Source organism: Verruconis gallopava (genome assembly GCF_000836295.1).
Source record: "Verruconis gallopava strain CBS 43764 unplaced genomic scaffold supercont1.10, whole genome shotgun sequence".
In the NCBI taxonomy this organism is placed as follows: domain Eukaryota; kingdom Fungi; phylum Ascomycota; class Dothideomycetes; order Venturiales; family Sympoventuriaceae; genus Verruconis; species Verruconis gallopava.
Window position 1 is genome coordinate 78,076 of NW_015622146.1, and position 14,780 is coordinate 92,855.

The window sequence follows — 14,780 nt, forward strand, 5'->3', positions numbered from 1 at the left end:
TCCAAAAGATATAAGTAGAAGGCACTGAAGAAGTTTGAAGAAGATATTTGACATGCGTCGCGGCCTCGTTTCGTCATCGAGACGATGTCATTATCAGGACCAACATTGGGTGCGCGAAAGCCTGGAACGAGACAGGAACGGCGAAGGATGCGATCAACAGCTCAGTGAGACGTTTAACAAATTGCAGAATCCGATGATGGATATGGTCAGTGGCGAGGGTTCGAAGAGGGACAGAGAGGATGAGAGGACTGGTTATGACGAAAAGGCAAGTTCTACACCTTCACCAGCAAAACACTGCCCAAAATCCCAAGAGAATAGTGAGAGCAGCGGAGTTAGCAGCGCATCAGAGCCAGAGCTTAAACCTAAACCACTCTTTTCCGGACGTCAAGCGGTATGTGTGCCACTCACTCGGTCCGCCAATGCAGAAAGCTTTAGTGAATGGTCAATGGCCTCGAGCCGTAATATGTCCAGCTCTGCAACTACGATGACGGCCATGACTTCTGGGGCTTCAACCGCCAAAATTCATGATTTCAAACTCACAGGGCAAGCGGACTGTCATTACCATACTGTAAGACCTTTTCCAGCACCCGGAGTTTTCTTGCGCGAATCAGTCGAACACATCGTCTTCCCTCCCGGATACAGTTCGCTAGCAGCAAAACCAACAGTGGTAGACACGCCCAGACAGCGCATTCCAGTCTTAGTCAACACAGAACGCTTCGCGGACACTTTAAATCAGGGCAAGCATCATCGCCAACATTGGATGAAAGAAGGGAACGGCACGCTTGCACACTCAGAGCCCACAGCCGTCCTTTATACCATAAAAACCTCTACTCAACAGACTTTCGATGGCTTTTCATCTAAGCAGTCAGAGCCTCCCATGCCACTCTCCAAAATCTGGACACCACCACCATATAAACCACCCGAAACCAGGAAGCCGCAAAATGTGCGCCGTAACCTACTGCCGAACTACACATGCGTCCAATGTAATACTGGAGCATATCAAGCTGAAAGTGGAAGTGTTCACAAGTCTACCCTTAGTACATCACCAAACCCAATGAGAATTCGAGATGACAGCAGCCAGTTCACTAAGGAGCAGGAAACACGCAAGGACTCTTTCAGTCTCGCTAGCACGCCCAAAAGAAGCAACTCATCACGTTCCTTGCCTTCTCCAAAGCAGGGTCTCATTACCACGCTGACCCAGAGCACCAACTCTCCTTCTTGCCAAAACGTCTCAGCAACTTCTGCAGAATATGAGCAATCAGCAGCCGCGGCTGAGGATCGACTTAAAAGATTTCGATTTGTGGACAATGCTGAGCCAGTCCCAAGACGTATAGACACGTTCGCGGTTCATCCTGTTTTCCGCGAAGAGGGCAGCTCTCACGCGAAATTGGCTGGACCGGAATTGCTGGAACACGATTACTATTATACATGTAACGAAGAAAGTCGAGGCAATTTAACGTACACTCATCCAGACTTGCCTAATTGGCTCAATTCTTTTTCACCACCACGGCAAGAGCTTATCATCGATCCCAATGGTTTTCTTTCCGGTCCACCTCGTCCCTATTACAGTCGTATTCCTAGAGCCAGATCCAACACAGATATGGCTACACCCGCGACAAGGAACGTGTGCACGAAGCGCTCACATGTTGATACTCTTATATCACCACAAATGGTCCGTACAACTGGCCAAGCAAACTCCGAGCGCCTTTTGCCGCGCCAGCGTTATGGTCCGAAGATGGAGAGGGCGCCTCCGAAGGCAATGCGTGTGCTTGGCCCGTACGATGCAGCAGTTGACGTTGAGCTGAAGGAGGAGAAACATCAGAAGCGGGAAAAAACGAAACGCAAGATTGAGGGCGTTCTGGAGGCGGTTAGCAGTGCTCTGGAATTAGGCTAGAAGCCAGTCGCAGGCGGGGTGCAAATCAGAAATGAATTCAAAGCCAGAATAGAGTGGCCATCTTGCTCATGTTTGCGAGAGGCATTTGCGACATATGACTTCATATCAAAAATTGGTCAAGCCAAATGTCTGCTGGAGGGCACAGCATCTTGCGCAACGATGCGTAACGCAATGCAGAGAATCGCAGCAACAATTCGAAGTGTGAGAACCACGCGGACCAGTGACAATTAATAGCAATAAACATTAAGTTATATTTTTTTTCTCGTGATGACCCCAATCTACGGTTTAAACAATCCTTTGGGCCCTACCGCCTATTCTAGCGTTCAGCAGCCTCTGCTTTCTAGGGTCCCGTGTTGCCGTCTGTTTGTAGATGATACCCTCGCCTGTAAAATTACCACTTTGGGTGGTGAAGGAGCTCTCGTCGCTGAAACTGCTGACCCTTCCTAGAAGCAGCTCCAGAGCCCTGTATCCGGCCCCCGCGGCATAGCCTGGCAGCTCGTGGCCGGCGAGCTGAACTTGGTAGAAGGTCAGACCACGCTCAGCACCCCAGTAACCCAGAATACCGGCGCCAGCGAGGGCGCCGCCGTTGTATTCCGGGTGATACGGGACGTAGAAAGGCGTGCCCGGATACTCCTGCAGACCTTGGAGACCATTCCAGGTCATGTTCTGGATTGCAAGCAGGGTGCCGTTTGTGTTGAGTAAGAAATCTAGGTTGCCGGAGCCAATGATGACATTGTTTGTGTATTCGATCACGCGTTGGAGGACTCCATTTTGAGCCGGTCCAAGAGAAAGGTCGTGGCCAGCTGAGTAGTTTGTGGTCCTTGTAGGCTGGTTGCCAAACACGTTGACGTCAGTGCACTGCTGCCAATTGGTACCAACAGGCGCGTTGATTGCTTCTTGCACGTCTGTGCGGTTGAAGTAAACCTGGGCACCAGGGGGGCTGTAATCTCCAGGATTGATGATCCCCAACTCAGAGTATGGGTGAGGGCAGGTCTCCGTGATATGATAGATGTTGAAACATGGATTGACTTCAAGAGCTGCCGCGTAAATATCGTCGAAGATATCGCATTCGTAAGTATCCGAGTAGTACGGATCCGGAAGCACGGGGAAGATCTCGTTAGGAGGAGGGAACGTCAGGTACTTCTCCATATACGAAGAATAGTTGCAGTGGTCATTCCATTGATCCATTGTCTCCAGAAAAGTGTCGTTAAGATATAACAGCTCCTGGAAGGCGTGCACGTATGGCATGATGGTAACTTGTCCCTGGTTCGTCTCATCGCCGATGATGGGATCGTTGATCGCAATGCCTTTCAGATTGTAGTACACGGTATCATTAGCGCCGATGAAAGCGTCAGCAATGTACGGTACGTAAAAGCCAGCATAACTCTCTCCTGTCAAGTACATGTCGAAATTGTGCATATCAAAGGTGTCCACAAAGTTCTTCCAGAAGCCAATGAATTGTTGGCCAAGCTCAACTTCGTTTGTAATGTTAGGAACACCAGTGGTGAAGCCAACGCCAACGGGCTGCTCGATCCAAACGTAATTGGTCAGGTTGTGCCATGAGTACGGATTCTGCACAGGGGCAAGCGTGCCATCTTGCCAGATGAAAGGCCCGTTCTCCGTTAGAAGACCCGAGAGAGAACTGCACCCCGGTCCGCCATTGAACCACATGCCAACTTCATTTGTGGCATTTGGGTTGCTGGACGGGAAGAACCAGAAATACAGCTTGCGTTCTTCATTTGGGTCACTGCTGATGGGAAGCAGACCGGCATAAGACTCGCCGACATCAAAGGGAACATCGGGAATCGCAGAACCATTCACAGCGAATTCTGCAGAGTAAGATGAGCCACAAGGATTATGAAGGTGTCGCCAAATAACTCACGCTTCGTCTTTTCCGTTAACCACGGACTGGCAGAGCCATAGCCGGACTGCCTCTTCTCCGAAAGGCCCTTGGATTTCGCGAGAATGTTCGGTGCGGCGCCCGAGGAGCCCGCAAGGACCAAAGAAGTAAGAAACGTAAGTGCAACCTTCATGCTGGGCATTGAAACAGGTCTCAACCTGGTTACAGGGCACCTTGCAATAAACCGATGCACAGGCACGACACGTTCAGTGGCCAGAGATCAAAGGAAAACCTCAAGGCTTTTATCCCAAAAGCTTCGCTCGCCCGCCACCTGATAAGACGAGGTCGCATACACGCGGGAAGAAGTGGGAAAAAGCACAGCATCGTACCTGCGCTGCTACGGCACTACACCCTTAGTGTCCAAGGATTGAATCGAAATGCCGGCGATACAGGCACTGCAACCGGCTCGTTAAGCAGCAGAAAAATGGGGCGCTCGAGATACACGCATCCCGGACTCTTCTAAGCGTCATAGTTCGTGCCCGGACCGGCCGCGGTCTCTTTGCTCTGATTCGAGCGTAAGTATATCTCTCCGCGATGGTCGCTGTCCACCTCCTACGAGGGGTAAGACTTAGGTGGGAACGCAGGTACATGGATCACAGAGGGTACAAGCTTCTGCAAAGGGATCTTAACCGCTTGTGCATGCGGAACGACGGCGGCAAGAGGGCTTATCATGTGTGTTTGTCTGGCATCCGATCTGCAAACAAGCTCGTGTAGATTGCTTATTGCCTGCTAGATGTGGCTTAGCTCCGAGACAACCTCACACGACTCCTGGTCGTCCGCTGGATGAGAACAAAGATCATTTGCTTGCCAACAACATTCATCCACGATGTTCTCACAGCCGCGGCTCGACTCCACAGCATCGCTTGATGTTTTTTTCCGGATGTTCTTGAATTTTGTGTGTGATGGGGGTTTGCCCGTGATCACTAGGCCAATACGAACCAGTGCGTTGTGCTCCATTGTACTCCGTTACAGCCGAACCAGTTCGTCGGGGCCATGCAAGATGCTACTTATCTAAAAGCTATGATTTTCTTCATCGCTTGGAATAACTGTGGCGGGGTCGCTGACGTTGAAAGCCAGTGTATGATGGGGCTAAAAACACTCGGTTTTCCACCCATTCTCACTAGTCAACAGCGTCGGGATATTTCCCTGTCTGCAAAGCGATCTACAAGCAGGCAGCAGTTCTGACTAAACCCGTCGAGGAAGGAAGGAAGGAAAATGATGTCCATGACGCTAGATTTTGCGGCGGCCAAGATTCATCTAGACAAAGTACAGTGACAGTAGATACCTTCCATTCTGGCTTGCGTCCCAGCCGCCGTAACTATGTCTGTTTCTCATCACATGCTCTCAATCTATCTTGCAGTTCCAGCAGCCAAGTCCTCGTCTTCGTCGCTAGCTTCCCGACCTTCATCCTCATCCCAGCTTTCCTCGTTTACGCCCTGCTCCAGAATCCTCATCCCCGCCAATGCCTGCAATGCCCGTCTAATCTCACCGTCTGGAAGCCTTCCCAGCGCCTCAATTCCAGGTCCTAACATGCCTGGGCGCCCACCGATTGGTCTTGGATCATAAGTTCTTATTTCGCTGAGTGGTGGAAACGGGTCCTGCGTGGGGCGATCCCCTGGATCCAGATGGATGTCGTCGTAGGTTTCGCTGTCCGCAAGTAAGCGCATGAATGCATCGTTCTCGGTTAGATAAACGTGTCGTGCCGCTTCGACGGTTAGGCTGGGGGCTTGGGTAACCATAGTGGATGCACCCACTTTGCTGAGTTCTTTGGCGACGTTCTGGAGTAATGACTTGGCTTCAGTGTTGTTCCAAAGGTCCTTTGCACGCATTGTGTACATTGTGCTGTATAGCTTTGTGTTTGGATCGGGAGCTTCATGATGAGGCCAGAGCGAAGGGGGTATGGGTTCGATTTCGACCATCTTGAATAGTTGATGTGCAGTATATCTGTCACGTTCCATAGCCTCCAGTAGAGCTGCCTTTGCCTCTTCATGTCTGGACAACCGTGATAGACACAATGCTACCGAATATGGTAGGCTCCACTGGTAGTCACTCGGCTGCCCAAATATACCTGTACGGTACAGCTCGAGGTAGTGCTGGGCCTGATTCGCGCGCAAAGCATACTGGTCAATCACCAAAGTAATGAAGTATGGATCGTCCGGCAGTCCCAGGCAGAGGAGCATTTTTGCCCACTCATAGACGGTCCGCCAAGTGCTTCGCATGCTTAGATCTTGAATATATCTCCAGCACGCCAGGTAGAATTCTCTGTTCTCTGGTCTGTCGAAGCTAAGTCGAGCCTTGCCCGCAGCAACAGCCGCAGTGAAAGTAGAATGCACTGTCCTGCCAAACGCAAAAAGCGCTCGTTCGAGCATATCTCCAGCCTCAGTGTGCATGCGGTCATGCTTCATGATCTCTGAGACTTGAAGCAACGTAGCAATGTGGTACGGGTTGTGCTCAAGTAGCATTATTAATCTCTGAGGATCCATCGATGCCACTGCGATCTCATACTGCTTCTGCGTCTCCTGATACGCCGCTGAATGCACAAAGCGGTACTCGGTCACACCTGATTCGGGATCTTTATGTACAACCTCCATACCAAGGCCGCCGGTCGTCGCTCTGGGCCATTCTTCTTTACCCTGTACGAAAAGATTTCGCTTCAAAGTCACGGCGGGGAAGCCACCTGTCGAATGCTGAGCTCGCTGTCCGCGGACACGGCGTGCTGCAGGATTTTGTTGACGAGGCTGGTCGCCTATTACATCCCGTCCAAACAGACGACGCATTTCATTAATGGCGTGTAGATTCTGCGAGTCTACCGCCAGGAGGTTTTCGTAGTTGAGTTGATTCGAGATTGGTTCACCAGGTGTCGCTGCTTCATTCTGGCTCTGTTGGGCAAGGGACGCGAGCACAGCATCTATATCGTCCTCTTTGGCAGAGTTCTTGGAGCTTGTGACCTTGGTAGCTTTAGCCTTGTTTTTCTTGTTCTTTTTCTTTTTGCTACCTGTGTTTCTTGGCTGGAGACTCTTGGGTTCGGCCGTTCTTTCAGGTGTAACTGCTGAGGGAAAAGATCCTTCCTCATTTTCAAAGAGTCCATCGTCATCATTGCTATTTTCCCCAATGTCATTCAAAAGAGTAAATGCACTCTGATGTGATCTGGTCGGTGCCTGACCAGCGTCGGAATCACTTTCCGACGTCACTTGTTGAGCCTTCTGCTCTTCTTTCTGTTTTTGTAATCGACGTAGCGCCCTAGAGGACATGACTGTGATTACTGACAATAAGGTGACAAGACCTCACTGTCGAATTTGGTATTGCTAGATCTTGAAATCTTTTTCCGTCGAGTGGAAGTGCGGACGGAAGTGGTGACAAAACTCACCGTCACCGCAAGAAGACGGACTTTGTCTTGCTCGAACCTCAGCTTTGATGTTTCGGGCTTCCGAATGTCTGGTTTTACAGGACGCCACTAATGCTATTAAAATATCATCGGAAGAATTTCTGGTTGCTTTGAATGGTCGCAAGAACATGCATCCGTCATTGTGAAGACAGCAGCAGCCAATGACAGCTTAGCTTTGATCACCGATCTGAACCTCGTCTAGTTTCTCAAACACAAGTAATCCTCCGAGCCTTCTCTGTCCGTCTCACTCTCTCCATCACCGCAACTTCCAATGGTTCGTCGAGCGGCCATTCAAGCTTTCCGCTCAGCACGTCGTCGCCCACTCCTCAAGCTCTTTCGCCACCGCCCCTTGTTTCCTTCGACTACAGCCACAGCGAACAGTGCCTTCAATAGCAGCCATGCAATAGGGACGCGCCCGCTCTCTACTCGGCGAGACCGCTCAGCCGCTATCGTCTTGCAGTCCTCTATGCACGTGCGAAGTTTCTCCGTTGCTCTCGTTGCTGCAGCCGTTGCTTCAGGTGCCTGGTATTATAAGCAAGGCTCCGGAGCTGGCTTGGGGAAAAGCGTATCCGAGCACTCGCTCACAGCGACGGCAAGTTACAGTACGGCGGCAACGAGCCCCGTGGATCCTGAACAAACAAGCCAAGCAAGGAGGAAGGCCCTTGTGGTTGAGCAGGGACAGCTGTATTCAGGAACTATCGTAGGTGACGGACCGTTGTCAAAAGATACAGACGACTCGGGACGCAAGGTGCTTGAGATGATGAGCCCGGAGCAGGTAACTCAAAAGCTGAGGAAGAATGAGGAGTCATACATTGTTGGACGGGGCAAAGGTGTCGTAAGATACGACGTCGTTCAGATACCGAGCAACGACCCAATTGAAGATGACCACGCTGAGAAAATCATCGAAGTACCGCCGTCTATATCTGCATCAGACGACGACCAGACAAGCAGTGACTGGATGTTTTGGGGAGTTTTCGACGGTCACAGCGGCTGGACGACGTCCGCAAAGCTTCGTCAATCACTCATCTCGTTCGTTGCGCGCGAACTAAATGCGACGTACACCTCAGCTCTTCCCTCCCCCGAGTCGATAGATGCAGCCATAAAAACAGGTTTTCTCAAGCTCGACCACGAAATCATACACGCCTCCGTTGACAAGGTTAACCAAGCCAAGTCGAAGCGAGTAGCGGCTGAGCTGCTCGCGCCTGCCCTGTCAGGCTCTTGTGCCTTGCTCTCCTTCTATGACTCCCGCTCGAAACTCCTCCGCGTAGCTTGCACAGGAGATTCGCGTGCTGTTCTCGGGAGGCGTGGGCCTTCTGGCAAGTGGATTGCCACTGCACTGTCCGTCGATCAGACTGGAAGCAACCCCGACGAAGAACGACGCATCCGTGCGGAGCACCCTGGAGAGCCGAACGTGATCGCCAATGGTCGTGTACTTGGTGGCTTAGAACCAACTAGGGCGTTTGGTGATGCGTTCTACAAGTGGTCGGAAGAGGTACAACAGAAGCTCAAGACCTCGTACTTCGGACGAACCCCGCATAAGCTCCTAAAGACTCCGCCGTACGTTACTGCAGAACCTGTGGTCACCACAACCAAAATCGAGCCGCAGAATGGAGACTTTGTTGTCATGGCCACAGATGGGTTATGGGAGATGCTTACGAATGAAGAGGTTGTCGGTCTGGTTGGCCAGTGGCTCGAGGCAGAAGGCAAGAACAGTGCGACGAATAATGGAAGTCATTCGTGGCTGAATTCCTGGTTTAGCTCGCAGAGCAAGACACTCCCCGTTGAAATTGAGGCTGCTTCAGGAGACAAAGGCGGCAAGAAAGGTGGACAGCGAGCTCCGATACGTCAGCAGCAATGGGGGGTTGGCGGCGCCAATGAGCGATTCGTTGTCGCGGACAAGAATGCGGCCACGCATCTTGTACGCAACGCATTAGGGGGCAAGGATGAGGATCAATTGTGTGCACTGTTGACGTTGCCGAGTCCGTATTCGCGCAGATTCAGGTACGTTCAGTGACGTTCATTTCCTTGGCTTGGCGACATCATTTACATTTGTGCTAACACACTATCACAGGGACGACCTGACAGTACAAGTCATCTTCTTCGGTGAAGGACCCGCAACCGGCAATGTGGAGGTCAACAAGGAAGCCACTGCATCGGCATCATCAGATGTCAGGGCTAAGCTTTAGTCACGAGGAGTGAGTAATCGTTCGATTGTGCACGAGATTCAGGCGGAAGATATACCCATGGCTAAACGGCGTTCTCCCTGCACTCGGAAATGTTGTTTGGAGGAAGGATCCTCACCAGTCAGATAAAAACGCAAAGAAGCACATTACAAAATATTGATCTCGAAATAGATGAGACCGACTACAAGGATCCAAGTACAGAGTAGACAGTTTGGAGAGAAGCAGATGGCGAAACGAGGAGACGCATGGCTACGGAGAAAGAGGCACATTAGAATTGGTCACATCACGCCCGTTCGAGCGCAGTGGCTCCGGGTTTAATTGTCTTTTCTCATGTAGCAAATCAAATGTATACCACCGGATTTCCCAAAAGCCCGGTACTCTTTTTGGCTCGCAACTCTTTGATCTGTGTGACCGTACATGTTTCGCCCATCCATGAAAACCACCCCCCTCATGTCGGAGTATACATATGGCAAAAGTGATAGAAAGGACGCCGGCCCATGAAATCTGAACGGAGGAAACGAAGTTCGGAGAGTTTGAGGACGCGTTTAGTCGAACAGGCCGAAACCCATGTCCTCGTCCGACTCCTCCTTCTCCTCCTCCTTGGCCTCTTCCTTGGCCTCCTCAGCGGGTGCGGCGCCACCGGCGGCGGCAGCACCGGCGCCAGCAGCCGGAGCAGCAGCTGCACCTCCAGAGCCGACGTTCAGGAGCAAGTCCTTGACGTCCTTGCCCTCAAGTGCCTATTATTGTGTTCCCAAGTTAATACCGGAATTACTCCATGTTGATTTTTTCCGTTCTGGAAGTCTTTCACATCATGGGGAGGCGAAGCAAGAATGTACCTTTGCGAAGAGGGATGTCCATATCGGCTCGACGTCCTGGACACCGGCAGCCTTGATAAGTGTGTTGAGCTTGTCGGCCTGTTCGAAACGTCTTTGTCAGTACAATTGTCGTCCCAGCTACACAGGCAGGCCAGAAATTGAAGGCGTCGCGGCGACGCCAATTGGAAGGACACGTACGGTGATATCGACGCCCTCGTCGGCGAGGATCAGAGCAGCGTATGACGAAGCGAGCTCGGCGGTAGACATTGTGTCGGTTGTGAGAGTGACGAGTTGTGAGTGATGAAGGCGTAACGAAGATATTCGCTTGGTGCGTATCGATTTGTTCGCAGGTTTGTGTGTGCGCGCTAGCCAGAAAGGCCCTAGTGCACTTTTAAACCACGTGACCGATCCCAAGTCTTCCGCGGGTCTGTCTTGTTTCCAGGGGCTTCGGTCGTCGGGCGCCTGATTGGGCCGAGAGGGAAAAAGAACGTGTGTAAACTAAGCGCGGCGAAAGAAAAAGAGTTAGTAAGCCGCGTGGCGGCCTTGCGCGGCCCCGCAGCTTGCCTCAGGCTTTGAAATCCGCACGAGCAGCGGCGGTTCATTCGTCGTTGGTCATTCGTTCGTCATCGGCTAATGGAAATTCAGGTATAAGTTACAACAAAGCGTGGACGGGCATGCGAGCTCTTGCTGCTGCTGCTGCTGCCACTGCTGGCTGATCCACCCTCTTCGACTGCTGCCCCAGAAACACTTCTCCTCACGCGTTTGCCCGCCCCGGCCGTTCCAGCCTATCCGCTTGCCTGCATAAAATCCCTTGCCTCTTTCCACCTTCGCCTCGCTGCTTCCACGCCCACACCTCCCACTTACCCCTCGCATACGTCCTCTTTCCACCTCCACACACGCGCGCATACAAATTCCCCCTCCCCACACGTCCATTCGCACACCGGACGCACACGCACTCCTACGCACCTATCTACACACCTTGCAACCGCTCCATCCTTAGGAAAACAATGACCGATTCGCCCCGCGCACAACTGCCCATAGATCCGGATGAGCGTCCGATCGAGGGCCAGCTGCAGCAGATCCGCAATCAACTCGAGCTCCTGAAGCAGGATAAAAGCTGTTATGTTAAGAGCGGCGATGTAATCAAGCTGTACAAGGCTACCATTGAGCAGGTCAAAGCTCTCAACGAACTAAGGCAGCGCAAAGATAAGAAGGACGAACAGAACAGAGGTGAGTGATTTTCGGCTACGTTCGGCGTCTTTGCCTTTTGCACATCACTGCTTTTGATGTCCTCTCATCTTGTCGTATCGCACCAAGCTTGTAATTGCAAAGTGTTTGATTTTGCCACTCATTCTTGCCTGCCTATTTGGTGCGGTCGCAACCCCTCTCTAAGTCCAACATTTGTGTGGTTGCGGAACCTCGTTTACCGAACCGAGTAGCAAGGCTCAGCATGAGGCTTACTAATCCTTCGTCCAGTCGACATACTTTGCGACGACTGCTTCCAGCTGATCTCTCTTGGTTTCATGGCCATTGGAAAGAACAATGACGCGCCTGGAATATACTCAATTATCTCAAGCATCAAGCGTTTGCTGGACCACCTAAACGAGGCGGCTTTTTATTCCGCCAAGGACTTGGAATCCATCTCGCGTGAATTGCAGAAGCACCGAGCCTCGCTCAAGCGATGCCAGGCGGAGTATGACCCCGAGCTTATCGAGCTAATCGAGCGCCGCATGGCCGTATGCGAGACCGCCCTGGCGCGATTGCAGGCTGTCATTGATCACCTGGGTCCTGAGCATATCGTGACCTGGGAGAAACTGGTTTCCATCTTGCGGAGACTGTCAAACCTAAACACGCGGTCACGGTACAGTAAAGAAGAGCACTCGGCTCTCAAGAAGGAACTCGAAGACCTGGAGACAGCATGCCCTTCCTTGCACAAGGAGCTTCCGGAGTCAATAGCCGCGCGCTACGAGCAGATCATTCTAGAACAGGAAGACGCTTTGAAATTATCACCGGAGAAGCTAGTCACAAATCTATACGAGCGATGCGTGTTGTGGTCATGGATGATTGAGCAGAAGCCGCTATACGTGGACGAGGACTTCAGAGAGCTGTACACTACTCTCAAAACCATCCGTGACCAGCTCGAGAGCCGCTCCCTTCTCCAGGCCTGGTCACTGCGTGAAACAGATCTGTATGACTATCAAAGGCGACTCGACCGCATTGACGGTGCAAGGACAGTAGACGGCAATTTCGTGGATGCCAAGGGCAAGAAGGCGTGCCTACAGACACAACGGACGCTGCTTTACTTTTTAAGGAAGAGCTACGCGCTCATCTACTATATGCTTACGCAATCGGAACCCGTATCCGAGGCGCTGCTACCTATTTATAACCAGCTCAAGACGTTGAAGAAATGCCTTCGCGAGGTACAGAAGGCTGGTGGTGTTTCGTCACCGAGAGAGTTGTATCCCTACAGTATGAAGGTAGGCGCACACGCTCCCCCTTTCCGTGTCCCCTCTTGTTACGTGTGGTTCTTAACCCAAGCGACTTCAAACGCTGACTTGACATGCACAGCTCAACTCCATAGACAACATGCAGGTAGATGGCAAGTTCATGGTCAACGGCGACATCCCTGACGGCCAGGCTGCCGTCGTCTCGCTCCTGCATGAATGCTATGAGCTTACTCAACAACTCAAAGAACAGGCTGAAGAGAACGAAGAGGCAGAGGAGTCGGGCAGTGCTGTCCCAGTACAGGCAGCTGTCCCTAGCACCGCGTGATATTTCATAACCCTTTTTGATGTTTACGATGATGTTTTTTTTTGTGCTATGAATGAGGAGGCCCACGCAGACTATGTTTATAGTGCATGTATGCTCTCACCTACCTGCTCTTCGTCTCCAAAAATTTTTCGGCGGCTGATTCTTTTATCTGGGGCGCTATGAATAGATTGGAGAGTAAAGGGAATGTATTCACACACCGTCCTTAACAAATGACAGGAGGCCGCGCTTTGTACTGATTATCGAAAGACGTATTGTATTACTGTGGTGACAGCGGCGGTGACGGTAGCTAGGGGTGGAACTACGAACAGAGTCATCGTGCAGCGGTTTTGTTGCTTTACAGTTTGAAAATCAAGACTTAGGTCCATCTTCTTTTCAGATTGCTTCATCTTGATATTCATTGTTCTAACCGCCTATCTCTATACTTTCCAAAAGATCTGTTTCCGATTCGGGGACATCCGTTGTTTCGTCTGCATCCTCGAACCACAGGTTCGACCCATACGATATACATAACTCTTCGCCGGCTTGGATGTCGCGTAGCGCGGTATAGACCACAGTTTGTGCCTCAAGATCACGTCGCCAAACAACGTTTTGATCTCGTGTGGAGTGATTGAACATGGAACCCAATCCAAAAATGATAGCTTGGTGCTGGACTATTCTGCCGTCGGGTTGTTGGACCGGCCAGTTGCTGCGGGGAAGACATCAATCAACTAGTCACTGAAAATGCCATTGACTGACGCGCTTCTGCGAACGGATGGGAAGAGAGACAAAAGAAACAGAAGGACAGGAGAAAATGCAGCGATGAAAAGGAAAAAAAGGAAAAAGGATAAGGCCGTACTAGGAGTAGTGGTACAATGCTGTTTGAGAGACGAGTTCGTTGTCGGTCTGGCTGAGGATCAGGACGGGACAGATGTCGACTACGGTTCCAGAGGCGATGCGCTGGGTAGCGAAGACGCCGCGGCCTGCGAAGGTCCTACTCAGCAACCGTGGCTCCACCGTCCAGATACGAAGTGTGGATACAGCGGATACGGGGTGGTGCTACGGAAAGTGCTACAAGGACGAGTGGAGCTGCGGGAGGCTACGTGTAAGGGGGAGGACAGTCGCACTGTGTGCAGCTTTGTCACGCCAGAGAAGCGGTGGCCCCCCGCCTCGTCTCCACCGGGTTCTCACCGGTCGCGGATGACGGACACCAACGCAACATTCGACACAGGCCGACGGAGGGACCGTACGCAAAAAGGGTCGTGCACGTACCTTTAGGCGTGTCGAGCCTGAGCTGCAGGCCTGACACTCTGCTCAACGCGATGTGACGGCTACGAGACCTCTGCTCGTCGTCTGGCGGCGGTCTTGTGTCTGCCGTTGCGCTATCGTCCAAGACACCCGCGCCCTCCAAGCTCTTACTCCGGCCGCTCATGGCGTTGATCTACGAACCTTCAGAGAAGGATCCTCGCACTTCTCTCTTTGCAGAATACCACGTCTTGCAGCGCGTCCCTTCCAGCTCGGAGGAGATGGCTGGCAAAGAGAAGAATAGAGGGAGTGGAGTGAGTGTATTTTTTCTTTTCTTTTTTGGTTTGACTGTGCACGAGATAGTACACGCTGTCCGGGGAGAAGAGTTTACGGAACAGGCACAAAAGCTCCGAACAGGGGCCTGCGATGAGCGTGAGGAAGACCCAATGCGCAGAATTTCCTTAGATGAAGGGTCCGAGCAAACACTTGTACCTCTGTGCAGGGAAGAAGGAAAATTCGTGGTTTTGAGAAAACGGAGCGTCAGAGAAAAAAGTGACCAAGTTTCTGGTGTTGCCTGCTCGCAGTAGTGGGACGCTGCGTGCTCGAGCCA

At 51.7% G+C, this 14,780-nt stretch overlaps 7 protein-coding genes across 9 annotated transcripts; 3 read left to right on the top strand and 4 right to left on the bottom strand.

The window, feature by feature from the left end:
• Positions 1–196: 196 nt before the first annotated feature.
• Positions 197–1,894, top strand: PV09_03673 (uncharacterized protein; the record flags this gene model as incomplete). The annotated part of the gene is made up of 1 exon (XM_016356897.1): positions 197–1,894. One exon carries the CDS (start codon positions 197–199, stop codon positions 1,892–1,894), a length of 1,698 nt encoding a protein of 565 aa, XP_016214986.1.
• Positions 1,895–2,121: 227 nt separating this feature from the next.
• On the bottom strand, positions 2,122–4,468 carry PV09_03674 (uncharacterized protein). Its single transcript, XM_016356898.1, has 2 exons — positions 3,777–4,468; positions 2,122–3,723 (listed from the first exon to the last, which is right to left on the bottom strand). Exons 1-2 carry the CDS (start codon positions 3,934–3,936, stop codon positions 2,180–2,182), a joined length of 1,704 nt encoding a protein of 567 aa, XP_016214987.1. The 5' UTR covers positions 3,937–4,468; the 3' UTR covers positions 2,122–2,179.
• A 548-nt stretch (positions 4,469–5,016) lies between these two features.
• PV09_03675 (uncharacterized protein) lies at positions 5,017–7,300 on the bottom strand. The gene has a single exon (XM_016356899.1). It carries the CDS (start codon positions 7,043–7,045, stop codon positions 5,144–5,146), a length of 1,902 nt encoding a protein of 633 aa, XP_016214988.1. The 5' UTR covers positions 7,046–7,300; the 3' UTR covers positions 5,017–5,143.
• PV09_03676 lies at positions 7,297–9,748 on the top strand. 2 transcript variants are annotated; one of them, XM_016356901.1, is made up of 3 exons: positions 7,297–9,180; positions 9,251–9,374; positions 9,534–9,748. In XM_016356901.1, the coding sequence occupies exons 1-2, from the start codon at positions 7,451–7,453 to the stop codon at positions 9,363–9,365; spliced, it is 1,845 nt and encodes a 614-aa protein (XP_016214990.1). In that variant the 5' UTR covers positions 7,297–7,450; the 3' UTR covers positions 9,366–9,374; positions 9,534–9,748. The 2 variants fall into 2 exon arrangements, with proteins under 2 accessions (XP_016214990.1, XP_016214989.1); XM_016356900.1 differs by having other exon boundaries at positions 9,251–9,748.
• On the bottom strand, positions 9,525–10,560 carry PV09_03677 (60S acidic ribosomal protein P1). The gene is made up of 3 exons (XM_016356902.1): positions 10,376–10,560; positions 10,199–10,276; positions 9,525–10,099 (listed from the first exon to the last, which is right to left on the bottom strand). The coding sequence occupies exons 1-3, from the start codon at positions 10,442–10,444 to the stop codon at positions 9,908–9,910; spliced, it is 339 nt and encodes a 112-aa protein (XP_016214991.1). The 5' UTR covers positions 10,445–10,560; the 3' UTR covers positions 9,525–9,907.
• Positions 10,561–10,865: 305 nt separating this feature from the next.
• On the top strand, positions 10,866–13,326 carry PV09_03678. Of its 2 annotated transcripts, XM_016356903.1 has the most exons (3): positions 10,866–11,407; positions 11,654–12,654; positions 12,746–13,326. In XM_016356903.1, exons 1-3 carry the CDS (start codon positions 11,185–11,187, stop codon positions 12,947–12,949), a joined length of 1,428 nt encoding a protein of 475 aa, XP_016214992.1. In that variant the 5' UTR covers positions 10,866–11,184; the 3' UTR covers positions 12,950–13,326. The 2 variants fall into 2 exon arrangements, with proteins under 2 accessions (XP_016214992.1, XP_016214993.1); XM_016356904.1 differs by having other exon boundaries at positions 10,866–12,654.
• PV09_03679 (uncharacterized protein) lies at positions 13,183–14,727 on the bottom strand. The gene is made up of 3 exons (XM_016356905.1): positions 14,198–14,727; positions 13,785–13,908; positions 13,183–13,634 (listed from the first exon to the last, which is right to left on the bottom strand). Exons 1-3 carry the CDS (start codon positions 14,355–14,357, stop codon positions 13,352–13,354), a joined length of 567 nt encoding a protein of 188 aa, XP_016214994.1. The 5' UTR covers positions 14,358–14,727; the 3' UTR covers positions 13,183–13,351.
• Positions 14,728–14,780: the final 53 nt, after the last annotated feature.